The sequence below is a fragment of the Manacus candei genome, unplaced genomic scaffold (genome assembly GCF_025592945.1).
Source record: "Manacus candei isolate 608988 ecotype Guabito, Panama unplaced genomic scaffold, ASM2559294v1 h1tg000055l, whole genome shotgun sequence".
Lineage (NCBI taxonomy): Eukaryota > Metazoa > Chordata > Aves > Passeriformes > Pipridae > Manacus > Manacus candei.
In genome coordinates, this window is record NW_026138103.1 from 993,114 (window position 1) to 1,017,471 (window position 24,358).

At 52.1% G+C, this 24,358-nt stretch overlaps 2 protein-coding genes across 2 annotated transcripts; both read right to left on the reverse strand.

The window, feature by feature from the left end:
* Positions 1 to 42: 42 nt before the first annotated feature.
* On the reverse strand, positions 43 to 7,029 carry LOC127477607 (hydrocephalus-inducing protein-like). The gene is made up of 8 exons (XM_051802114.1): positions 6,989 to 7,029; positions 6,241 to 6,372; positions 4,863 to 4,998; positions 4,199 to 4,363; positions 3,168 to 3,320; positions 1,302 to 1,534; positions 328 to 582; positions 43 to 133 (listed from the first exon to the last, which is right to left on the reverse strand). The coding sequence occupies exons 1-8, from the start codon at positions 7,027 to 7,029 to the stop codon at positions 43 to 45; spliced, it is 1,206 nt and encodes a 401-aa protein (XP_051658074.1).
* Positions 7,030 to 7,123: 94 nt separating this feature from the next.
* Positions 7,124 to 24,081, reverse strand: LOC127477608 (hydrocephalus-inducing protein homolog). The gene is made up of 11 exons (XM_051802115.1): positions 23,647 to 24,081; positions 21,806 to 21,940; positions 21,067 to 21,281; positions 18,498 to 18,622; positions 16,936 to 17,137; positions 14,495 to 14,660; positions 12,886 to 12,985; positions 10,935 to 11,053; positions 9,201 to 9,424; positions 7,933 to 8,000; positions 7,124 to 7,410 (listed from the first exon to the last, which is right to left on the reverse strand). Exons 1-11 carry the CDS (start codon positions 24,079 to 24,081, stop codon positions 7,124 to 7,126), a joined length of 2,076 nt encoding a protein of 691 aa, XP_051658075.1.
* Positions 24,082 to 24,358: the final 277 nt, after the last annotated feature.

A 24,358-nucleotide genomic window follows, 5' to 3' on the forward strand; every position in this document is an offset into this window, starting at 1 on the left:
TGCTTTAAGCGTAACCTATTTTCTCTACCCTTCCTTTGTGCCTCAGCAGGTGACACTGGCAACCCCCTGTTTGCCCCCAAGGAGAAATACTTCCTTCAGCCCGTATTTTGGGATCAGCATTGGGGTTTGGTAGCTATGGAATCACAAAAAAGCCTTAGCAACCGATGGTGGCCAGCAAGGAAAGCCACTGGTGCTGCCATGGAAACCTGTAGCCTTAAACACTGTCTTGAAGGCCCTTGCTCATTTGCCCAGGCAAATGCCAAGGGGCTGCAGGAGAAGCCCCAGTGCAGGGGACCTGATGGGGAAGGCTCAGCCCTTGGCAGGGACCTCATCTGGACAGTGCTGGAGAAGCCTTCCAGCACCAGCTCCATAGTCTCGCCTGGCTGCAGATTCATACTCCGTGGCCGCAGCTTAAATACGGGGGTGGTGTGTCTCTGGGAAGCGTTTTTGCCCTTGGTGACACAGAGGGCAGGGAGAGGATGACGCTGTCGAAAGGGGCTGAAACCTTCTGTGCCCCAGTACAGCCGCTGGAACTGACGCCCCTTGTTTGTCACGTTGAACCGGAAAACGCAGGGAACGAGGCTGGAGGAGAAGCAGAGATGGAAAAGGTCATGGGAGCTGCTATTTCCCTGCAGTCAAGTGCTCTTAGTGAGCAATCTGAAGCGTTAATAGCTTGGAGACCATCTTCCCTTCCCGCTCTTAATGTGGACCAGAAACAATGTCTGATGCCCTTCTGATGTCGTTATTGCAAAGAGTAAGAGGTTTACACTGGTAATGTAGTATTTCCACAGCTTCCCTCAGCACAAGAGACTTCCTTCGTCACCATGGGCTTTTTCCCTCACCATCCTGGGCTTCCCTTAATGGATGCAGACTGAAACCATCACTTTGAGAACACTTCACCACCGAGAAGGCCACAAGAAGAGCATCAATGGGATGCCATTGGAATCCATGCAGCGGTGATATTTTCTCTACTTAATCTGTCTCTTTGTCATTCTCTTTCTCTCCCCCTTTCTCTCTTTTTCCCATTTCTTTTTATCTCTCTCTTCCTCACATTTACTGTTAAATAAAAACCCGTACTATTGACTTTGGCACACGGTCTCGCTTGCCCCTTAATTCGGGCAGAGGCGTCTCTCTAATGATTTAAGGAACCTGAGCATAACAACATGTTTCTAAAGGAAGCTCTGGCTTCAGGGAAACAAAGCCAGGGCCTGGAGCACTGTAAAAGATTTAGCCTGAAAGTCTACAGCATAACTGCTCCTTGCTGAGCCAAGAGGAGAGGCAGGAGTTAAGAGATCTCTTACTTGAACTGGGGTTCCAAATTCAGCTCCGGCGCAAACGGTTTGTCAATGGCAATTGTGGTGCCGATGCCCACAGCCTGGATGGGGATGACACTGGTAAGGCTGTTCTCAATGAACAGCTTCATGCTGTCTTCAAATCTCCCTGTGTCACCCAGGTTTGCTGTGACAACCACAGGAACCTCAGCCTTGGCAGGGACCACTCCTTCCCTGGGTTCAATACTCCAGCATTTGCCATCCTGGAAGACAAGGCAAACATGCATTTAGGATGGAAACCATGGACCCTGGTGACTTGTGGGGTGTGAGAAAAGGAACAACTACAGAGAGGAGGGTAAAAAGCGTAAAGCCTTCATTTCCCTAAATCTAAACTACTGTGTCTGGGCAAGAGCAGAGCTTATACAACCTGTATTTTACCCTCCTTGAACCCATTTTAACAGACTTTTAAGTTTTGCCCAACCCAAGGGATGCTCCTCCTCAGGAGAATGTTATTCTCCCCCCAGTCTTTTCTTGGAGTGTATGCCAAGGGAAGCTACTTTCTCTCTTCTGGTTTCCCCACAGCAGAGCTGGGTTTTCACAAAGGCTCAAGGCTGCAGAAAGCCACGACTGCTCCAATCCCACCACAGCAGCCACACAGCTGCAGGATACTGCTGAGAGCCTGAAGACTAACTCTGCAAAACCGCTTGAGCAAAAGCCCAGCACCAAAGTCCTCGCCCCTGAAGGACCAAAGCCCTGGCTTCCCACTGAGCATCAGCTGCCAAGAGGTGCCCCAGAGCCCTTGGCTTTGGAAAAGTCAGCTCTAAATGCTTATAGCAGGGCAGGAAAACAGGAAGCAGAAAGAAAACTGCCCTGTGGGCATGGCCCAGCCTTCCCACTCTGGTCCTCTGCTTTCTCATGGACTTCCCTCTGTGGATGGGGTAAGAAAGCTGCAAGCTGCCCTGGGGAGGGAGGCAAGGCCTTCCACTGGGACAGCTGTACAGACACAGCTCGGCAGGTCCCGGCCTGGGATGAGCATGCAAAAACTATTATCTCCATGCCAGCACCACCCATCCGAGGTGGCTTGCTCTCTGCAGGGGTGGAGAGCAGAACTTCATTGTGGAGTTGAAGAAAGCTGCCCTGGAAATCCCTCACTTGGAGGTTACATTTCCTCCCCAAACACCTGGGAAAGCAGCAAGTGGAAAACTCACTCTCCTCCTCCTTGGCCCAGGAGGCTGAGCCTGGACTCTCCCCCACCGCCTGCTGCTTTATCCACAGACACAACCACGCCCACCGTGTCGAGGCTGGCTTCAACCAGCTCCAGCAGTCCAGCCCACTCAGCACGGAGGAGAACAAACCTCCCCCCAACGCTATGGAGGCCACAGGCTCCAGAGGTGCACAATCCCTGCAGCTGTGTCTGTGTGCAACAGCCCTGCTGCTCTGAGCCCCAGGAAGGGGAAACTCCTCTCCCCACCCAGAGCTTGAGGCCAGACCTCACACCCTGGTCTCTACCATTAACAGCACTTTGGCACGAAGCAAATGTAGGTGGTATGAGGAAACCACGGGGAAATCCTTGCCCTCTCAGGAGCAAAGGGCCACTGGCTCCTCATCTCAGAGCTCCAAAAACCCAACCTGCACCGCTAAATACCTTCCCCAAAATAAAGGGAGAACTTGTAACCACAATCCAGACTTGCTTCTGCTCCTACAGCTCTGCAAACTGTTTCTCTGAAGGTCGTCCCAGCTAAAACCACCTGCAGAGCCAGGCTCCTCTTGCCTCGGATGGAATCTCTTGTCTCCCCTCTCTCACAGGGTGATATAGAAACCTTACATATGAAATCCAAGTCCTGGGCTGCTGCTGACCAGGGAGTTTCCCTGGAAAACAGCCCCACAGACACTTACGATCTCTGCTCTGAAGGCTGCAGGGATGAGATCCTGATTGCACAGCTGGAGAGTTTGGGAAGTCTCCTGTATTGCTTGGATCTCGCCCAAGTTTATCTTATTCACACTTGCGTAGACAAGCGGCGTCTTTCCAGTGCACATGAAACGCATTTGCTGTTCCAGGGAGCAGGTAAGAGAGATTTAAAAAAAACAAACCCACACAACAGGGAAAGTTAAGAAAGCTTAAACAGCTCAATCGCACTCAAGTCATTTCTCTAGGGACAGATATGATACTCCAGTTAAAATGCTGGCCTGTTAGGCAAACTTTTGACATCTTCCCTTCCAAATTAAAAAAGATTAAAGTCTGGGAAACTTTCAGAAAAACTGTAAACTGTTGGCCCAAAGGTAAAAGCTTTGCAAGAAATCTGTACTTAAAAACAGTCTGGCAGTTAAACAGCTGGTTATTCTGGTGGGGAGAAACCCTGCTCTTTAAGGGAAGCAGCCTGATAGTTACGAGCAAGTGTTTTGTTAAAAGTCAGGCTCCCCTGCACAGCCTGCACTGCCTGGCCTTCCTGCTGACTGGTTTACATGCACAACGGCAATGGCCCGGCTTGAGATGTTTGGTGCCACCCAGGGGATTTGACATCATCCTTTCCATCTGCTTGACTCTAAGTTTAAATCCCTGCAACCACTTTTCAAACATCAGCCTTCCTTTCTGACACAGAAAGCTGAAGGTTCCCAGAATCCTCCCTTTGTGTTCAGGGAGATGACATTTTAAAAGTGTTTCCACAGTTACCAGCATTTTCAATGGAAGACTAATGAAATAAAATGATCCTCGATTTCAGCTTAGATGAACCATAGGCTGAGATTACCCCCTAGGAGGACTCCGCTCTTCCTCTTTTCCAGCATACACTGCTTATGCCACCACTGCCTTCTGTCCTTGTCCACACCAGCCATATATGACGAGTCCCTGCTTTCCCTGGAAGAATCCCCGTGCACTCCACCCCCCCAGGATGAACTGCACAAAGGCACACGTCTCCCCTCGCACTCACCAGTGGGGATGTCTCCTTCCCGAACACGGCGATATCCACCGGGATGGAAGGAGCACCCACTGCCTGGACTTCAACTGTAATGGGGATCTCCACCGCCTCGTGACCTTGGATAATCCCACACGACTTGGGGCTGGAGTACCACAGAGCAGCGGCCTCTTGGTGTCTCTAGAGGGACGGAATCAAGCGCAACTTCAGAGGGACCTTTGCGGAAACTTTAAACTCCTTCACATCTACCACAATGGCAACTCACACACATTTTCTAAAAATCCCCAGGAAAAAGCTGAAAGGCACAAAAAAAGATGCAAGAATTGTTGGGGCTCAGCATCCTCTGGGGATCCAACAGCTGCTGCATCCACAGACGCCCACTCCTGTGCTGGCAGCCTCCTTGCAGTAGCTTTTCACAACCTTCTAAGAGCTCTCACAAGAAAACACCCCAAACACTAGAATATAAACTGCTTCCTGAAGAGGTTCAAATGCTTCCTGAAGTTGATATTCAGGCAGGTTCCTATTTAACTGCTTTCTAAAGTTTACATTCAGGTAGAATCCTGTTCTCAGCACACCTTTAAGTCTGAATAGAAACCAGCAAGGTCTTATGAAAACCCCATTTGTCCCTAATAAACCCCTCAACAGTATTTGAGAGGAGGAGGGGGATGAGATGCCAAACCTGAGGGAGAACTCTGTAGCATCCTGGAAGGGGGCTCGGGTTCACAAGGGTCAGCGTCTTCTGGCAAGGGACCTTTGCAGAGCACGGTCCACAGTCGAGGGGGGAGAAGAGCAAACGCAGCTCAGGAACGACACATCTGGGCAAAGAGATGACCCCGAGGGAATGAGAGATACTGAGAGAACAGAGAGCGTTCACCCCGCAGAGCATGGAATGGAGCATAAGACATTTGTCACTGTCCAACAGATGTTTAATACCCCTCCAGAGATAAATCACCTTTCACGTCTTTCCACTCAAACACGTCTTGTCAAGGAGGGTCAAACCCTGAGACTCAGCACTGCAGAGGCTGCCAAGTGCCCGGGCAGAGCACGGGCCTTGTCCCACAGCAGCCTCAGCCCCTCCTTTGCCCAAGGAGGCTTGCAAGGACTCCCCCAACAGGCCCAGCGAGCCGTGAGCTCTGGGGGAGCCTTCCTATTGAAGGTCAGTGCTCACCAAGGCTCAAGGAACACGAGACTCCAGTGTCTCAGGAAAAACAACTCCCTTCTCTCCCAGGGTGCTGTTGCCCTGCCAGAGAACTCAGCCAGTGTTGAGGGCATGAGCCACCCCCTATAGGGTGTGGGTGATCATCCTCCCAGTTCCTACAGCTCCCTTGCTGCTGCACCCCACAGGTCCCAGGTCTGTCCCCACTGGCACTTGCCTTACAAAACTGCAGCCCAGGCACTGACTGGACAGCTCTGCCTGGGAGAGGGAACGGCACCAGGGAACTGCATCCCTCTTGTCATTAAACTGACACCCAGGGCAGCACCACAGAAGGGAATTTGGCTGCAGCAACAACAACATCTGCATTAAGTCTGAGAACTGAGAATGTTAATGCTCAAAAGAGCCAGAGGGAAGCAGGGAAACCTGAGCCCACCTCCACATCAAGGACTACTTTCCTCTCCCACTCCTGCTGTGAGCCCCTTTCCCACTGCCATGTGCCCTCGTTAACTGAGCCAGACCCCAGCTCTCAGCAGGCTGCTCACTGCGTCCCAAACCAATGCTGCAGTGTGGTTGGAACCCAGCACAAGCCCACCTCTTGCAGGAAGAAGGACAGGAGGAGCTTGGGAATTTTTTACACCTCAAGCAGCAAAAGCCAGGCCAATAAATAATGTCATTCCTGTTCCCCAGAGAAAAAGGCCCAGAGCCATGCCTGGCTGTGAGCAGGGGTGCTTCTCACCACGGGCTGCTTTCCAAGCACTGCTCTTCTCCTACCTAGCTGGGCAGAACCAGCTTCTTAAGCAAGCCTTCTCCTGGAGCTGCAGCCAGCAAAGCCCGAGCAAGGCACTGTGCTGGTGGTGGGTGCACGGGGAAGGACGAGCAGCTGCAAGGAGAGCACTGGTACCTGGCTTTGAGGCACAGAGCCAACACCTCCTTGCCAAAACCATCCACGTCCAGCACCATATCACAGTCGTACTGTCCCACGTCATTGGAACACAGCGTGACCGGGTGGAAGAGAAGAGCAGCAAATACTTCCCTTCTCCCAAAAGCTCATTACCCACGTGTGGTCTCCTCCGGTTCTTGTTTCGCAGTAAGGCAAGGGAGGATTTTGCCTTAATTCTTCTGCTGGCCCATGCCTAGAGCACAGTCTCTGGGAGTAACATAAGCCTTCTGGCAAGACTGAATTTGTTAAACACACCTTGCAGCTGTCAGGGCAGAGGTGGCTAAATTAAAGCATTATACATAATCATGTATAATGAGACTAAAGCTCTACTCACTACTGCCTTCAAATTAGGGGCCCATTTTTTCATTTGACTACAATAACATAAATGCAAAGGAAATGTGTTGACTTGGACAGAATGAGTTCAGCTTTTCAGCAGGAAGCTGAGGGCAAGGTGTGCTCCTGCAGATGCTGGGCAGTTCATGGCTGCCGAGTTTTTTCTTTCCTCACTGGGGATCCCTGCAGTGACCTCAACTCATTCTGCTCCCCAGGAGAGGAGAAACGAGACTGGGAAGAAAAGCAAACTGCTTTATACAGTGGCATCTCTCTAACAGCCACCTTCTGTTCTCATCCTTCCTCTGCCTGTTTTCAGTCAAAGAAGTCACGCTCAAAACCAACACACGAATGACTTCTGTTGACCATGTGATCTCACCTTATGGTTTTGGAGACAAAATGGTGCTCCTTCAGGAACATTCCACGTAACCCAGCTCCCACACCACTGCAGATCCCTCCCTTGCACATGCTGAGAGCCGACAGCACTAAAGCCCTCCCACAGCCCAGTGAGGCTTCAGCCCCACCTACTGACCCATGTGTGGCCAGACTCCTCCCATACCCTGATCTCCTGGGATCCCTGGGAAGGGATGGTCCCTGTGCTGGGTGTTATGGTGAACTGCACTGGCTTCTCCTGACATGGAGCCAGTGTGCCTTTTTCCCAGGAGGGGTGAGCGTTGTCTTTCACTTGATCAGAGCTCCTAAGGCTGGGCTGTCCCTGGCCGTCCCCAGGGATGCGAAGGTGGAAGGTGATGGGCACCACGGAGGTGCTGATCAGGTGGCACGACAAGGTCTGAGGAAAGCCTAGGAAAATGACACAAATGGCCATGTAGGCACCAAGCACCTCGTGACTTCTGGTGTGAATATCCTGGTAGGATGAAACTATGCTCTGAGACTTGCTTCCTGTAACAGAAGGCCAGGGATACAGCCACACCTGGTGGGGATGTCCTGCAGAGCCAGGACACCAGCCCACAGCCTGCTCTGCACTAATTAACATCCCACACTAAAGGTACGTGGCTTAAGCTCCCTTCTCCTGCAGTCCCATCCCCTGGGCCCTCCTGGGACGAGGACTTTTACAGTCGTTTTGCTGGCAAGGACTGGGAGATTGGAGCAGAAGAGACTACGAGGGACACCAGAAAATACTGACTTTCTATTCCTTTGGTCCTTTCGGATCTCACGATGGCAAAATGCCACCAGCAGCCCTGGAGTTAACACCCTGCAGGCTGCCATGGAAGGGCACGAGTGACAGATGCTCTTCTGTTCAAGTGCTCCGTTTTGGCAAGGCACAGATCTCTCCTGCTGCCTCCAAGCCCAGGGAACACTCACCAAAGGAGACGTCATTGAAGTCAAGGCCACCTGTGCTGAAATGCAGGCTCAGTCCGGTGACGTGGCCCCTGCGAGGACGAGGACAGAGGAGACAACGGCTTGGTTAAAGGGAACTGCAAAGCCTTTGGCCGTCCTTCCGGCTCAGGTGGGTCAAAGCTGGTGTCAGAGCCCCGTGGGCGTCGAACCAGCCCCGCACCCTGTGCTCAGCACGGCGTCCGTGGGCACAGGAGGCAGCCAACAGCTGCTGATGGGGCTCAGGGCACCACGGCAGGCAGGGCATGCCCCCGAGGTGCTGCTGGCCCCATGGAGGACCCTGTACACACACCCAGAGATGGCTCTGTGCCCTTGCCTTAGGAGAAAGACCGACTCACTACTTTTCTCTTGCAAAGTAATAACCTTTTTGTTATGTTTTATCCACTTCCCTGATGTTCCTGGTAAAATGGACTGCAGATTCCTTTTGTTTCTTTACTACCTTGATTCAGTGCCTCCCAACAGCAGCCCAGACACAGCCACCTCCAAAGCTCCAGAGCTCCCAGCATCAGCTTTCCTGCCTCCACCACATTACCCCACCAGCCCGTGGTTCAGACTAGCTGGGACAAGCCCTCGTGCTGCTGTGGTGCTGAGGAGAGAGCTTTGCCTCTCCTTCATCACCCCTTTTCCCCATTGCTGGGCGAGGATTATCTTTTGCAATGGCACCAGCCCATGGGAGGATGCCCAAGTCCTTGTGACAGTCCCTGCTGCTGCAGAGCTCCCCATCTCCCACCCCAGTCCCTTCCTGCTGTGGAAAGGAGGTCCCAGAGCACTCCCTGCACAGGAGCCGGGAGCACAGCCTGTGCCTGTGCCTGGGCACGAGGGATGATGTGAGGCTGCTGCTGCCCCTTTGGCACAGATCATTAACAGAGGACTTTAGAACCACTTCTTCTGGCTGCAGAGTCACCCAGGCTGGCCCATCTCCAAAGCCCTGGGGGCCTTGCTGGGCGCTCAGAGGGGACATCCCAGACCAGCAGCTGCCCAAAACTAATGCCTTCCCACTGCCTGCCACGGCCAAGGCGGAGGGAGGTCCCTGCAGGAAGGAGTCACTCCAGCTCCTGGGCACCTGCACTGGGCAGAAGGCATCCCCACACTGAGGGGATGCCAACATCAGAGCCAAGACTAAGACCTCGGGCAACACCTTTCTTCTCTGCTCCACCACCAAATGAGGCAGGTGAGAGATGATTACCCAGAGACAGCTACAGACGTGCCCACCAAGCTCCCAGAGCCCTCCTCACCTGATAGTCAAGGTCACAGGCTTAGGGCATTCAGCCACATTGAAATGGAATTCTTCCTTGAACTCCCCCAGGCTGGTGGAACTGAAGGAGATCTGGATAGGCTGGAGCCCACTGGGTGGAATGATGCCCTGCTGGGGCCGAAAGGTGAAGCAGGAGCCACGGGCTGTGGTTGGAGGGATGAGCTCAAAGGGAGCATCAATAGCTCCTTTGTTAACCAGCATTGCCTGCAGCAGCAAGAAAGCAAAATGGAAATACATGAGCAAACTTCCTTTCTTACAGAAGGCTGAGTTGTTTCTAAGAAACGATTAACCCCTGGAAAGGCAGAAGATGCCATGTGCTGCTACGTGGCAGAAGCCAAAAAAGTACAACAGGACAAGTTCTGCCTTTGGGTTTTCATGCAAAGCAGCGATAACTTCACATAAGCAGAGTCACTCCTGGGTTATCCCAGGGACACGGAGCGGGTCACTCCTGGCCAGCATCGCCAAGTTCATTCAGACCTGGCCTGAGGAGCAACGTGGGGCAGTTGCAGCCACGTAATGAATCCCCACAGAGCTGCTGCTGCTGCTCCAGGGGTGCCCGGCCCTGCCAAGGGCAGCACACATTCAGCTTCCATGGCAGCCAACCAGTTTACTGCGTGCAGAAGACACCTCAGAACAGTGCTATCACCAGCTTCAGAAGCTCTCCCCAGCTCTGCTAGGGTAGATCATTTGGGTTCTTGTATTTTTCCTTTAATCTGATAGTTTCTTAGACCTTGCTCAGCCAGACATGTCAAGAAAGGATGAATGTGAGGTGCACAGCAGCTCCACCTATTCTAAAGAGTTGCTCTCTCCCATCTCTACACAGCCATGGGGAAACCCTGCCATTGCCATGGACTTATCCATCTGCTTTGGAATTCTTTCCCCAGTTGTTAGCCTGGCAAAACCTGTCAGAACAGTTGAGGCAGAAGCAGAGGGATGTCCCTCATTTTGTAGCTTTGCAGCTGCTCTTGCAAATATTCCCATATTCAACCTCTGCCTTGAAACTTGAAAACTACTCTCCTCTCGTGTGTTACCTGTGTTACAAATTGCACTTGGGGATCCCATGCTGAGCTGAGGTTTACCTGCAGCGTAGCTGCTTAGGACAGCACTAACAGTATCATCTACTCATTCACCTTTTCTCATCTAATGAAATTACTATATTGATAGTGAGAAACACTAAAGTATCAGCATCAAAAAAGAAGAGAGAGCACAATCTTTTAGTAAGAAAACAACTCCGTGTGTCCTTTCCTGCCATGGCAAAGCTTTTGGAAGTGTCTGGCATGATGCAGTGCCTCATTTTCCACCTTTTTCAGTTGCTCTCTCTTGCAGTGGACTCAAGCTCAAACGCAGCCAGTTTGTTCCAGCTGCTCTTGAACAGCCCGAGCACAAAGGTGCCTTGAGTCTGAGGCTGGAACAGAAGCCTCTGAACACTTCAGCTTTTTGACCCAGTGTTGCTTTCATGTGTTGAGGGGTTGTTTTGCAGAAAGCATCCCAGCTGATCTCCAAGGGCGGTTGTCAAAAAGCAGGAATTGGGCCTTCAGACAACACCTTTCAGGCCCCGGAAAAGGATCCAGATTCTGTGAAACCCCCCAGATTTGACTAGTATGTCAAATATTCCCTGCTCACAACTGCCCAAGTTGCCAGAAATTCCACAGGTCCACCAGGCTCCCCTCTGCCCCAGGAGCCATCAGGATCCACCCCAGCCCCTGCTGCTCACCTCGTAGCTGTAGGCTTCTCCAACCAAAACTTTCCCCATGTCCAGTTCCTCAGAGCTGAGTTGGAGGCAGGGCTCGAGGCCTTCCCCTGTGAGGTGCAGGGGCAGCCTGGTCTCACGGCCTGGGGAGAGATTTCCATTTCAGTAGAGTAATTCTTACTCTCTTATCCTGCTTTTTCCAGGCTGCCTCAGTGCTAGTCCCTGACTCTGAGATGGGTGAGACCAGCTCCTTCCAATTTCTAACCCACCCCTCGGGCTTGTTTCCCGTTTAGCCACCAGTTTGCACCCTGAAAAAGCGATGCCAAGTTTAAAACATGATTTCTGCAGTGATAGGACATTTAGGTTAGATATACAAAAGAAATTCTTCCCTGGGAGGGTGGTGAGAGCCTAGCACAGGTTGCCCAGGGAGGTTGTGGCTGCCCCGTCCCTGGCAGTGTTCAAGGTCAGGTTGGACGGGGCTCTGAGCAACCTGGGCTAGTGGAAGGTGTCCCTGCCCATGGCAGGGGGGTTGGGGATTAGGTGATCTTTAAGGGCCACTCCAACCCCTTATCATTCTATGATTCTGTGATTTCCTTCTCACACACTTGGAGGAGCTTTGAAACCCATTCAGTGAAGGGACAAAGCTTGCAAAGAGTTGGACATTGCTGCCTGGCTTCCAACTAAATTGGGGGGCAGTGGCCCAACAGCACAGGGCTTTGTTGCCAAAGCCTTCAGCTTCTGCTGCTTTCTGACACTCAGCATCTTGTTGACAGAATGTCCCCGTGCTCGGTGACTGGCTTGGAACACGATTCTCATCTGACCATGTCAACAAACAGAGATGCACAGTTTCACACATCACAAGGAATGCCTTGGGAGCAACTTTTTAAATCCATGCTTTCCTTCCACAGCTCTAACGACAGCAGTTGGTGGGCAAGAAGAGAGTTTGTTAGCGTGAGCCCTGAGTAATTACTGTAGATGGCATTTGTTGAGTTATCCCTGCACAATTACTGTCTAAATAAAAAGCTGTTTCATGACATTTGTATCTATCAGCTTGGAGCAGGAAGGAAGGCAACAGGGTGGCTGGGTTAGGGGATTGCAGCACCCTCCAGAACAGGAGCCTGGCTGCTGGAGGACCATGGGCCTCCCACCTCTTTCTCGTAGATGGGCAAACCCAGAGTATTCCCTGGATGGAAACCTGGCAGCCATCTCCCACTTTAAGGTGAAAAACACTAAGCAGCACCATGCAGAGACAGAGAGGAAGGACAGGGGAACCTGAACCACGCTGTGCTCTGTGAGTGTTCCCTCCCCTGTGCGGGCACAGCAAAGCCACCACCTCGGGGTGGGGGGTAATGACAACTGCTCCCAGAAAAGGACTTGACAGAACTCCTGGAAGCTGAGCACAGCAAGCCCAGTGGCCACCACCTGGACACACTTCAGCCTGAGAGCCAGAAGGTGACAATTCCCACACAGGGAGAGAAGCAGGTGCTGGCCAGGGGTGGTCCTTCTGCAGACAGCCTGGGCTCAGCAGGGCTCAGCCACCTCTGGTCTGCTGTTGTCTGGGCAGTGGGAGGTGATCCGGGCTCAGGGAGCACATTTCTACCTCAGCTCCTACTGCCTGATGATGGATCCATGGAATGAGGAGCCATCCTGGAGGTCAGTGCTCTAGAGGGGCTTAGTGCCTGTGCCCTAAAGCTGTTCTGCTGTGTAGCTCTTTGGCCTTTGAGGAAATACTGGCAAACCCGTGGCATGAGAGCTTATCCATGCACTGCTTGGATTGTTCTGGGAACAGTGTCCTGAGCCCTGGCCTTGCATGGGAGACCACCAGGAAGCTGCAGGGACAGTGGACATGAGCCAGCACTGCCCTGATGACCTTGGACCCTTCCCAGCACTTCCACGGGAGCTCAGTGGGCTGGAAGAGTATTTGCACCTCCCCCTCACTGTGTGTGGGTAAGAGAAAGAGGAGAAGGAGCCGTACCTGAGATGGAACAGTAGGCCACTTTTCTGTAGACTTGGGCTTCTCGGGGTTTAAAGAACACCTTGATTTCAGCTGAACAATGTGGCCCAACCTCTCCCTCCTAAAGCAGAAAGAGTCAGCAAACCATTTACCTTCCAGTATCACATTTCTTCTTTTCAATCTGTAAGCCTTTACTTAGAGCAAGGAGTGAACAACACTCCCAAACCAGCTCAACACAACCGCAGGATGCTCTTAATGCTCAGCTGATCAGCCCCCACGCTACAATATTCCTACTGCTCTGACACAAGCGCTTGGTCACATCGTGCTGCTGTCAGCTACAGTGGTGTGAAACTGCTCTTGTGCTGACACTGGTGGCTCTTGGCCTTAGATGGGCTATAGGAGTCACCAAGAAGAGAACATGGTCCCCTTCCTTGGAAAGAAAAAACTTAGTTTCACTTTTTTTAAAAGAAAGCAGAGGCTGGGATTATTGTAGGGTTTACTCCAAGACGAGGAAGGATTTTGCACTGCGCAGACAGCAGGGATTCCTCATCTCACGCTGTGCCAATACTCATAATCAGGGCTCTGGTTGATGGAAGGACATGGGGGTTTGCTTGCAGAAACAGAAAAAGATTTTCTGTCCCTGTGTGCAATAGAACTCAAAAAGTCCATTTCCAAGTCTTGTGTCCAGGCTCCCAGATGACACTGGAAGGGAGACTCAGACATGCTGTAAGTCCTGGTTCCAGGGAGGGCTTGGCATTTCCATGACCTTGGGCTGAATTTGGCCTCCTTTTCGCTTCAGGTCAGTCTGTGAACTGACAGTGCTCCAACACCCTCTGGGAAGCCCCACACATCACGTGTAAGCTGTGCCCCTTCCTACAGTAACCGACCCCTCTGGACACTGCAAGGACACGCACCAAGCTCCCTTGACGTCGAGCCCTTGCAGCAGAGCTCAGCTTTAGGCAGGTTCCTGCTGCCTGCCAGGAGCCCACAGGGTAGCAATGCTTTTTGCAACATGCTCTCCAGCCTGGCCAGAAACTATCGATGGGGAGGCATGAACATAATGCTCACAGGCCATTATGGTCGGCAATATGTCAATTTATTATTTAAATCAGTTAACTTTTATACAGTTTAGTTTGTTTGGGACACATGCTTATAAGAAGGTGATTGGATAGCTGAGTCTGTGCACGCGTCTCATGTCTCCAGTTCATTGGACCCGATGTTCTGTCCACGCGATCAGAAATCATCCTTGGCATAGAAACCTCTTTCTAATTAATCTGCTTTTAGGGTTTTACTAAATTTGCAGGTGTTTCATTATCTTCAGTTTCTCAAGGTTTTCTTTCTATAAACATATTATGTTCTCAAACCTTATAATTAGACACACAGCTAACAAGTATAAGCATCACATATTTTCACACAGTCTATAAGTATAAACTATACACGCTTGTCACTTCCATGGCAAGCAAAGCCTACAGAGTGCAGGAAAAAATTGTTCACAGAAATCTCTGTGTCCGGCAACAAGAAACCCCATGTCTTCTCTCAGGGCACATCGAGACAGCTGAGGTGGGGATCTGCCGAGTGACCTCATTCAGGGAGGGGGTGGAGGAGGAGGAGGTTCTCAGCTATTACTTACCAAGGGCTCAATGGTGAAAACATCATCTGAGAAGAGCATGGGGTCTGCTTCAATCTTTGCTGTCTCCTTCTCCAACTCGCGGTCGTAAAGGTCCAGCTCCTCATAGCGCTTCATCACAAGAGCCTTTGCTATCTCCTGGGGTGGCCGAGACAGATTGTGACACAGCCTGCAGCCACAGGGAGAAACAAAGGCAGCAGGTCATTTAATAAGCCGCTGATTTGCAGAGCTGAGTGTAAGTGCAGAAGCAGCAAAGCGCTCGGGGAGGAGCAGCAGCAGCTCCCCAGCAAGGGGCTGAGCTCAAGCCACGGGCTCCCAAAGGGCTCAGAGGATCACTCGTCGTTCACTCGCAGGGCAGGTGCTTTTACTCCACACTTACAAGCTCAGGAGAGGTTTTAAAAGCCAGCAGCCCTCAAGAGAACCTCCTGGCTCAGAGCCACTGCCAAAACTGAGGGAGAACCCACCAGTGACCTCAACTGACTCTTCCTACCACAGAGCTGCTTGGGGGAGACAGATAAAGATCAAGGAGCCCCCCCCACTGCCTGCAGGGCTTCCCTGGCAAGGGGAGAAGAAGCTGGCTCTCAGCTGCAGGTTACCAGCATCACTCTTGGCTTCTTCCCTTCTGGACCTGCAGGGATAAGCTAACCCTGTGTGCCCTGTTCCCTACACTGTCTTCCACCAGAGCATCCCAGAGCACTTTCAAAGCCAACTGATGAATTCAGGCATGGCACCTCTTCAGTGACATTAAAGGTTTTGTAGGCATGAAAACAGAGGCCCTGAGAGGGGGACATCTAGCCTTGAACCACCTTCTTGTTTTCCTCCTTTTGGCCTTCTCTGCAGACCTTTGGCACAGTTAATTGCTCCGTTACTTGGTAGCTGCAGCAGAAATCATTCCAGTGTTTTAAGATCACAATCAAGAGATGAGAAAGGAACAGCTGCTTCCCAGCTGGCAGATCACTGTTCCCCCCTCAGACTCCAGTCCCCTGGCCGTGAAGAACCTGCAGGTGGCAACTGGGGGGACAAGTAGAAGGTTCCATAGGGAGCAAATTGAGGCAGTGGAGTACAAACAGGACAGCACCCTCACCCAGCCAAATTCAAACACAGTTATAAAGGAAGTACAGTCATGGATATTACCAGCTGCACACAGACAGAGCCTTGGACAAACACTGTCACCGGCACCAAAACTACTGGCTATGGCTGGCTCCCTGCCCCAAAAATATTGGCTATGGCTGGCTCCCTGCCCCAAAACTACTGGCTATGGCTGGCTCCCTGCCCCAAAACTACTGGCTATGGCTGGCTCCCTGCCCCAAAACTACTGGCTATGGCTGGCTCCCTGCCCCAAAACTACTGGCTATGGCTGGCTCCCTGCCCCAAAACTACTGGCTATGGCTGGCTCCCTGCCCCAAAACTACTGGCTATGGCTGGCTCCCTGCCCCAAAACTACTGGCTATGGCTGGCTCCCTGCCCCAAAACTACTGGCTATGGCTGGCTCCCTGCCCCAAAACTACTGGCTATGGCTGGCTCCTTGTGCAGCGCATTCGGAAATGTTTCTCCAGGGCTGACCTGCAGTGCTGGGCATGAGGAGGGCATCCAGCCACTGAGGTGGCAACCCTCTGCTCAACCTCCATCAACAGACAGTAATTTCCCCATGACGTGCCAGAAGGCCCTGATACTCTGCACCCCCACCTTCCACTGCCTTGTGTTATATAACAAGGGAATACCTGCCCGAGTGCAAGAAGCGGGGTCACAAATAGGACGACTGATTTAGGGGGCACTCGCCTCGGAGGACCCCCAGAGTGGACCCCTGACAACCACTGAACCAAGACCTGAGTATGTGGAATGGCAAAACCACTGCCACCCTCGCCTCCCATGCTGATGAGGGACTGTACAGAAGTAACTCACATAAATGGCCAGGAGACAGAGGAGCTAACTGAAAAAATAAACCTTTACTCTAATAAAAGGGAGAGTTCACTGAACAGACCTCAGGGAGGTCTCTCAACTCAGTGGAGGTTGCAGTTTCTTTTATCTCCTTTGCCCGGAGCACAGGTCCCTCCCCATTTCTCCATTGGCTGGGATACTCTGGAGTTACAGGCTGCCCAGCAGGCCTACTGTGTGTCCCCCATTATGTGCTGATTCGGTGGCTCTGGAGGTCGCTGACATTGTTCAAGGTGGAGGCCACAGCACTTCAAAAGGGAGGACAGGGCCACATGATCCTCCCGTGCTGCTGGTTGGTCCCCCTGTCTCTGGGCAAACTGCCCCTCTCCAGAGCTGAGAACTGAACAACTTTGTCGCTTCTTACTGCGAGCTGTGACTGCCCTGCAAACTCTGCAGGAACACCTACTTGTTCCTAACACCCTAAAGCACTCAAAAGCACAAGCACCCCCTGAGGCCATAGGTTAGTTTTACCCTTGGGCAGTGCATGTCACTGCATCTTTCAGACCAACCTGATCTTCTGCTGATACTCCTCTGCCTCAGTAGCAAAAGCCTTCCACTGGAATCGGGCTGTGATGTTACTTCTGTTGTGGATGGTCGTGGTTCTGTGGCTTGACAGTGTGAGGTAAGTCTTGTCAAGTTCCAGAGAGTACTTGTCCAGCCCGATGTTGAAGTCCTTAGCTTTTCCAAGAAGTCTGGTGTGGGTATCTTCACCTGGAACAAAGCAAAGAGGAGTCTTTGCTCAGCTCCCTTGCTGATGGAATTACAAGGAGCAGAGCAAACCACAGGTAACAGAAGAAAGTGTCCAGCTTTTAGCTGGATAAGTAATTCCACAGATCAGTACATTTATCAAATCCCAACAGCTCCGTGGGTACAGTGTGAGGATGTCCTGGACACCACCTTAAGCACCTGATTTCTGGGTGGGTTTGTAGAGATTTGTCCCCAGGTGACAGTATTTACAGTGAGATTTGTCAGGTGTGCTCAGGTGACCCACTCAGATCCCAGGCAATTCTGCATCAAATTCATTCGGGTGACTCTAAGGAGCCCCACTCAGTCACAGCCCAGGGGCTCCTGAAGGCACCCCACAGGGCTCCTGCCTCTCCCAGTCCCGCTCCCTGTCCAAACCCATGGCCACATCAGTCTAGAAATATTTGATATCATTCTGATCTCAAACACCAAGCTGAAACATTTGAACTGAAAGAAAGAAGGGCAGAGAGACAGACTAAAAGTACAGAGCAGCTTTTACACGAAGACTGAATGGGGTTCCTCAACCCAGAAATCAAATGGGAGACAGGTGGGAGAGGTTGGGAGAGCATGAATGGCCTGGAAAATGGGAATAAGGGACAATTTGTCACGATTTGTCATCCAACAGGAACCCGAGGGCCTGAAAATGTTCTTAGACAGAAATGACATGTATGTGTAAAGGACAACATAGAAAAGGGGTCTGTGGCAAGACAACAGAGAAGCAGCTTAGGGGACAGAGGTGAGCAAAAGACACATGACATTGGAGAGAATTGGATGGAAAGCTCACACGTCACAGACAGCACTGTCCAGGAACACAACTTCAGCCCTGCACATCCACACTGCAGTGGAGAATCAAGGTTCCTCCTTCCTCCACTCAGCAACTCCCAGCAAAACAGGATTCCAAAAATCTCATCCCTGTTTGAGGGCTTTATCCACTTTATCAACCCCCTAAACACTAACTAGTTTGCACTTTTCGTTGCGGTGAAGCTGGGACGGGGCGGTGCTGCTGGAGGGGGAATTCAGGTGGCTGGGACAGTGGGGAGTGCTGGTAGAGGACTGGGGTGGGGGTGCAGGATGGAGGACACCATGCTGGCACCAGGGTCCCCCCAGGGATGGACCAGCACACAGCAACACAGCACATCCAGGACAGGGGCAGACTCAGCCTTGGCCCCTTCTCTGCTCACTTGTGAGCACTGAAACACACGGAGGCTTTGAAAGGAACAGTTCTACAAGTAGTTTGCAGAGCAAGTCTAACGTTATTCTGCTTAGAAAGGGCTCTGCTGTTGGGAAGGACGCGGGGTGAGTGCCCCGTGCAGTGCCCAGCACTCACCTCTGTCGCAGTGCACTGCCAGGGATGTGCAATGGTGCCCGGTCTGCAGCGGGTGATATTCCACTGTCACTTGCTTGGCTTCACCAACATCGAGGGTTCCCGTGGCTGGGCTGGCAGTGAAAGGGCTGCAAGACCAAGAGAGAGATCAGGACTCTTGGGGGAGGTTTGGGGACGATACTTGCAGTCTGGTTCACTTCAGCTGACTTGTGCAAGGCAGGAGCAAAGCAACCACAGTGAGCAGAAGACAGACAGAACACACAGCATCAGAAACAGCTACTGACTCTCTTTGGAGGAGATGCAGCCCTCAGAAAATCCTGTTGGATGAAATGAACTCATCTCCCCCATACTCTGCATGGAGGCTCAAGGGTCTGACTGCCAGCAGTCCCAGCAGAGAATGGTTTGGGAAGAGCACAGAGAGGGTTAAGAGCTATTTGCATGACACTGACTGCCTGGGGAATGTCTCTTTTCTGGTTCCCTATAAACCTCAAATGGCAGGGCACTCCCTGTCCTGTGAGATTACAGCCTAGGAATCAAGAAGGAGAATAAAGTCTTCCTTGAAGACCAGAGAATAATGAGTTTAATTTGCAGTGTGGTTGTTTGGGGTTGTTTTTCCCCTTGTAAACATCCTGGTTTAGCCTAAGAAAGGGCACCTTTTATCACATTTCAATGAAAGCTGCTGGAAGAAAAGGAACAATGAAAACTCTGAAGGAGTGCAACTGCAAATTGGAGCAATACAGTGACCTGGACACAGTACCCAAAAGGAGGGTCCTGTTTACAGCCTGAAGGATTCAATCCCAGCTAAATGAAGTGCCATTAAGAGCAGCACATCAAGGGAGCTGAACAGGAGGTTTCTGTGTATTCCCCAGCCATGCAGTCTGGGATTCTGGAGTGTCATCCAGGCTGGTTTGCTTGGCCCACCAGAGAAACAAGGGAAATCATTAGGCAAATGTGTTGGTGCAGTTTGGATTTAACAGGAGCAATTTGGCTTTGTCACCAGGTAAACAGCTCTTGCCTGACAGACACAAAAATCAGTGCTTTAGTGCTTCAGGACAGCTCAGGTGAAAGGAACAGTTCTGCCCAGGGGCTGCTGGGCTTTGTGCTCTTCCTACAGCCCCACTGAGAAAACAAAAATTTAGTGCTTGCTGATGGTTAATTTGTCACCTTAAAAACATTTCCTGGGGATTCTGATAATGATTAGAGAATGCAACACAAAAAAAAAATAAATAAGAAGAACAACTGGAGCCCTGTGCAAACTGAACTTTGTTCCTGTCAGTGGTGACAGCTGATGGAATTGCTGCCCTTTCTGCTCCTTATAAGGAGCTACTGCTGCAATTAGGGGCCTGACCTGGTCCCATTACCACCAGTGAGAACATCACTACTGGCTAATGGAGAAGGCTTGGGCCAGCAATGTTTTTGTGCTGGGCCTGAGACTTTGGAGAGAGAGGAGGAAAGACAAGCCCCACCAGCCCCAGAGCTGGATTACTCTCTGTGCTCCTGCATCTGCCCTGATGGGGATGCCAGGACTGCTGCAGGGCTCTGCTGGGGCTCGGGCGTTCATTGCCTGGGGTGGGAAAGGCACGGAATTTTTTTCCTGTTCTTTTGCCAGAAATTTTGCCAGAACAGAGAAGTTACTAGTTAAGGGGCAACTCATGAGTGCTACCTTCCCTCCCGTTCCCTTCCTACTCCTGCCCCATGTCGATATACTCCTGCCCTCAGATGGCTGGATGGGGAATAAGACTCCTGGTGCTGACTTCAGGGGATGCCTGAGAAAGAAGGCATCTTCCTATTTTCAATTTCTCAGAAGAGGATCCAGCCAAGTTCAGGACTAAGAACCCAAGTGCAAATCAGCCCCTGCATCTCCTACATTTTCACATATTCCCCAAATTGCTCCTGTTTCTTATACACCTGTGCATATGCCTATGGGCAGATGGTAGATCAACAGGCATGAGAGGACCTTGAAGAAAGTTCCCAAGGAAGAATGAATGATAGTTTGACAAAAATTTAACACAGAGCAAAATAAATGGAAAACAAAGCAGAAACACGGGAACTTCAGAGTATTTTAAAAGAAATCGGAATGAAATCTGCTGGAAAATTTAGACTGGCTTTCAAAGGTTCCTCATGAAACAGAAGAGATGACTGATGCCCTCAGCTGACAAGGGAAATCAGATCAGCTTTGACTAACAGGAACAGCATGGGCTGTTCACAACACAGCTCACGTTGGGCATCTGATGAGGGGCCCCCTGATGTGCCACACGCTCGAGGTCTCCTGGAGAATGGGTTTATTGGCTGACAGTGGGAGGCAGCCATTTCAGAAGGTGGTGGTGCTCAGGAGGGTGCAGACCAACCACTAACGTGTTCCAGCAGTCCCCAGGAAATCTGGGAGAGACAAAGCTCAGGGCTTGCATCCTGCTTAAAACACTAGAAGCAACAGCAGACCCCACACGTCCTGCCCCTTTCCAGCTGTGGCTGCAGTGCAGCAGCTCGGATGCTCTGGTTCCTTTGGGATACTCTTTCCCAACTCTGCCATCACCCAAAGGTGTTTTGCACTAAGACAGATGAGCTGCTTTACCTCTCAGTGCTGAGGCTGTAACAGGCTTCCAGGTTCCCGGGGTTGTGAACCAGCAGAGTCTTCTGGGTGCTGTGGTTGACTGGACACGACGAGAAGTCCAGCTGGGCAGGGAAGTCCAAGACTGGGCGGGCACCAATGGCTCGGATTGGCACAGAGACCTTTTCCCTTTCACTGCTGCAGACAAGCTGGTGGAAATGATCCTGCAGGAAAAGAGACTGGCACAGCATTGAGGGCATTGAGTGCCATCCTCATGGCAGAAGAAAAAGGGCTGTTTTCTATGACCCTTTGTGGGCATGAATTGACCTCTCCCACCCCCAAAATGACCATTAATTCATACTAATAAAGGCTGGAGAACAGAGCATGTGAAAAAGCATCATTTTTGCTCCATTCCAATGGGAAAGAATAAAGCTCTCTGGATCATCTTTTTCTTCCTCTGGTATTTTCTATAATTAAACCCATTCCAGTGAGCCTAGAGGTGGCTAAACATCAACACCCCTCCCTGTCACTTCCCTGCTGTTCCATCTGCCTCTTCCCCCGTGAACGTTCAAGAACAGGCACGGAGGGAAAGCACAGCCCTCTAGGCCCAGCTGCAGGGCCTGGCAGCACCACGCTGTGCCAAGGTGTGACCAGCTCCAGGCTGCCTGCCCCCAGCCCAGAGCCGACCTCACAGCACGGGCTGGGCTATAACCAGTGTGCAACAAACGCCCTGGCTTTAGAGAGAACGTTCCTCCAAACTCACCTTGCTCCCCTCAGGGGTGAAAAGGATGTTTATAGTGCAAAATGAGCCCGGTGGGATCTGATGGCACACACCATCGGGGCCGACCAACTTGAAATAAGGTGAGCTGTCCATGGTGACCTTCACCAGCTGAGTAACCTGCAGGAAAGACACAAAATGGTGATTTTGCCACTTGTGGAAACAGGAGGAGACCTGGGTGTGCCCTGGTGACAGCCTTCCTTGACCACTTTCCCAAGGGACTTTTAGCTCTGGAGGTACAAGCACAGGCTACACAAGGGTGAACTTGGATCCCTCTGCCTGGGCAAAGCAGCTCGGCCAGAGGCAGTAGGGCAGTGCCTGCTGGGAAGGAAGGTCAGGCACCAGCAGTATGGAGATAGAACACCTGAACCAAGTCATCCTCATTTCAACAAGCCCAGAGAATCTGCCTGCTTCTGCCTGCACACAGCCACGCAGCCCTGTTCCAGAGGGAGAATGTGCTACCTGAAGGCAAACCAGCACATTGTCCTGGGGAAAGGAAGAAATTCCCTTCTAACAGACTGAGGTGGAGTGGGGAAGTCCAGCTGTGGGGAGACAGTCCTATGGGCACACCAGCAGAGGAGACCAGACTCTTGGCCTTCCTGGGAAACTGAAGAGAAAAGAAGGAACACAGCAAGACAGAGAGACAAGCCCTGACACAATGAGATGGCAAAGAGAATTGAAATGGGCTGTAAAGAAGCAAGGGAGAAGCACAAGACACTGCCAGGAAAGGCTGGTGCAGAAGATGGGAGCAGTCAGCTTGCCAGAGTGAGGGAAAGCCAGACGGCCCTGCAGGCTGGGCCTGTCAACTCTGGGCTTGAAAGGTGATTTTCTGCCTGGAGAAACATGAGCAGCACCGACTGACAGTGTGGTTTCATTATTAAAAGCCAGTCTCAGCTCTCCAGGGGCTCTTGCTGCCTGGGGATTGTGGCCAGGCAGCTGCCAGTGCAGGCAAGCCAGACTGCTGGGCATTCCTGCAGCCACCCTGCTGCCAGTTTCTGCCCTCAGGGGAACACAGGCACAGGGACAGCAAACAGGCATTTGCTAGCACAGGGGTATCAACCCCTGAGCACCAAATCCCATCTCACAACCTCTAAACCAGGTGATTTGGACTCCCTGCTGTCTATTCCCACCAGCTTGCTCTTGGCACAAGAGTCATTTGAGAAATGGTTTCCTTGACTGAAATTCAAAAGGTCTCAGTTTTCCTCTTTACAGGGCAACACAATTGCTGACATTTTTCAACTTCTTCCTTCGCAGCTTTCGTGGGCAATTGCAAAACAATCACACTTTGTTCAAGTGAAGGTGGAAACCCTCAAGAGCCCATTGCTCTGGATGTCAAGTCTCTGAAAAACGCATAAACTGAACACTAAAACCAAACCTGACACCCAAGAAACGTTTTTAAAAGCTTTCCACGTAACACACAAACTCCTCCGTTTCCTTATCCTGTACCTCATAGTTAAGTAACTACCTTTGCTTCCCGTAGTGCCCCCCCTGTGCCCGGGGCCGCACCGGGGACCCAAAACCCGCCGCTGCCCCCTCGGTGCTGCATCGGGGCCGGGCCGTGCGGCCCCCGCGGGTGCTGCAGGGCCGGGACGGCAGCGCCGCAGCCGCCGAGGGGCACCGGGGCTCCCCCGGTCCCGCCGCTCCCCCTCACCCGCCACGGGCAGGACACGGCCGGGGGTCCCCGAGAGTTCCCGCGGGTCCCCTCAGCGAGCGGCGAGGGCTGGGAGGGGGGGCCGGCAGAGGCAGCGCCCCCTTCCCCTCCCGGCTCCGAGGACATTTTGGTTTCCCTCCCAACGACAAAGGACAAGGAGGAGCGCGGCACTTACCTGGCGAACAGCAGCCCGCTGGCCGGCACCGGGGGCCCCGAGGACGGGGCGCTGCTCCGATGCTCGCCCTTCCCGCGGCCAAGGGCGGCCCCGCGCCCGCCCGGCGAGGGAGCGGCGCGGGCAGCGCTCGCAGCCCCGGCGCCATTGCTGCCCGCCCGTCCCAGCCCCTCTCGGCAGCCCCGCTCGCCCCCAGAGTGTCGGGCCCGACTCGGCCCTCGAGCGCTGCACCCGGGGCGCCGGCCGGGTGTCCCCCGAGCGAGCGGCGGGCAGCGCGCCCGGGAGCCGTGCGGGAGCTGCCGCTGCTCCCCGGCCATCTTGTGCCGGGCGTGTGAGGGAGCCGCCGCCATCTCGGCTCCTCCCTCCCCGCCCCCCGCACAACATGGCCGCCCGCTCGCTCCTCCCGTTGGCCTCGGAAACGGGATGAATTCCCTCCATCGAACAGGATGAATCGCAGCTACTCCAGAAGGAAAAGAAATATATATATATTGCTATATAAGAGTTGACAAAATGATGCATTATTCAGCAAATTGCCACATGCAGGGAAGAGAAACTGTACCTTTTCTTCTAAAATCTTACAAACGTGTATTTTTTTTAATTTTTATAAACAGTCTGACAAAGCCCTGAATCCCCCCGTTGTAATGCACCATCTATATAAAAGACCCCTTATATTACTAACTCAGAACAAACTTCTTCATATTTGTCAATACTCGTT

Excerpts from the sequence above, each read along its gene's own strand:
- LOC127477608 (XM_051802115.1), bottom strand. The coding sequence starts at position 24,081 with ATGGAGGGAATTCATCCCGTTTCCGAGGCCAACGGGAGGAGCGAGCGG. Across the intron at positions 21,941-23,646 it reads AGCGGGCTGCTGTTCGCCAG|GTTACTCAGCTGGTGAAGGT; the intron begins GTAAGTGCCGCG and ends TCTTTCCTGCAG. Across the intron at positions 9,425-10,934 it reads GAGAAGCCTACAGCTACGAG|GCAATGCTGGTTAACAAAGG; the intron begins GTGAGCAGCAGG and ends TTGCTGCTGCAG.
- LOC127477607 (XM_051802114.1), bottom strand. The coding sequence starts at position 7,029 with ATGTTCCTGAAGGAGCACCATTTTGTCTCCAAAACCATAAG. Across the intron at positions 4,364-4,862 it reads GCTACAGAGTTCTCCCTCAG|AGACACCAAGAGGCCGCTGC; the intron begins GTTTGGCATCTC and ends CCGTCCCTCTAG. Across the intron at positions 1,535-3,167 it reads CAGCCTTCAGAGCAGAGATC|GATGGCAAATGCTGGAGTAT; the intron begins GTAAGTGTCTGT and ends CTTGTCTTCCAG.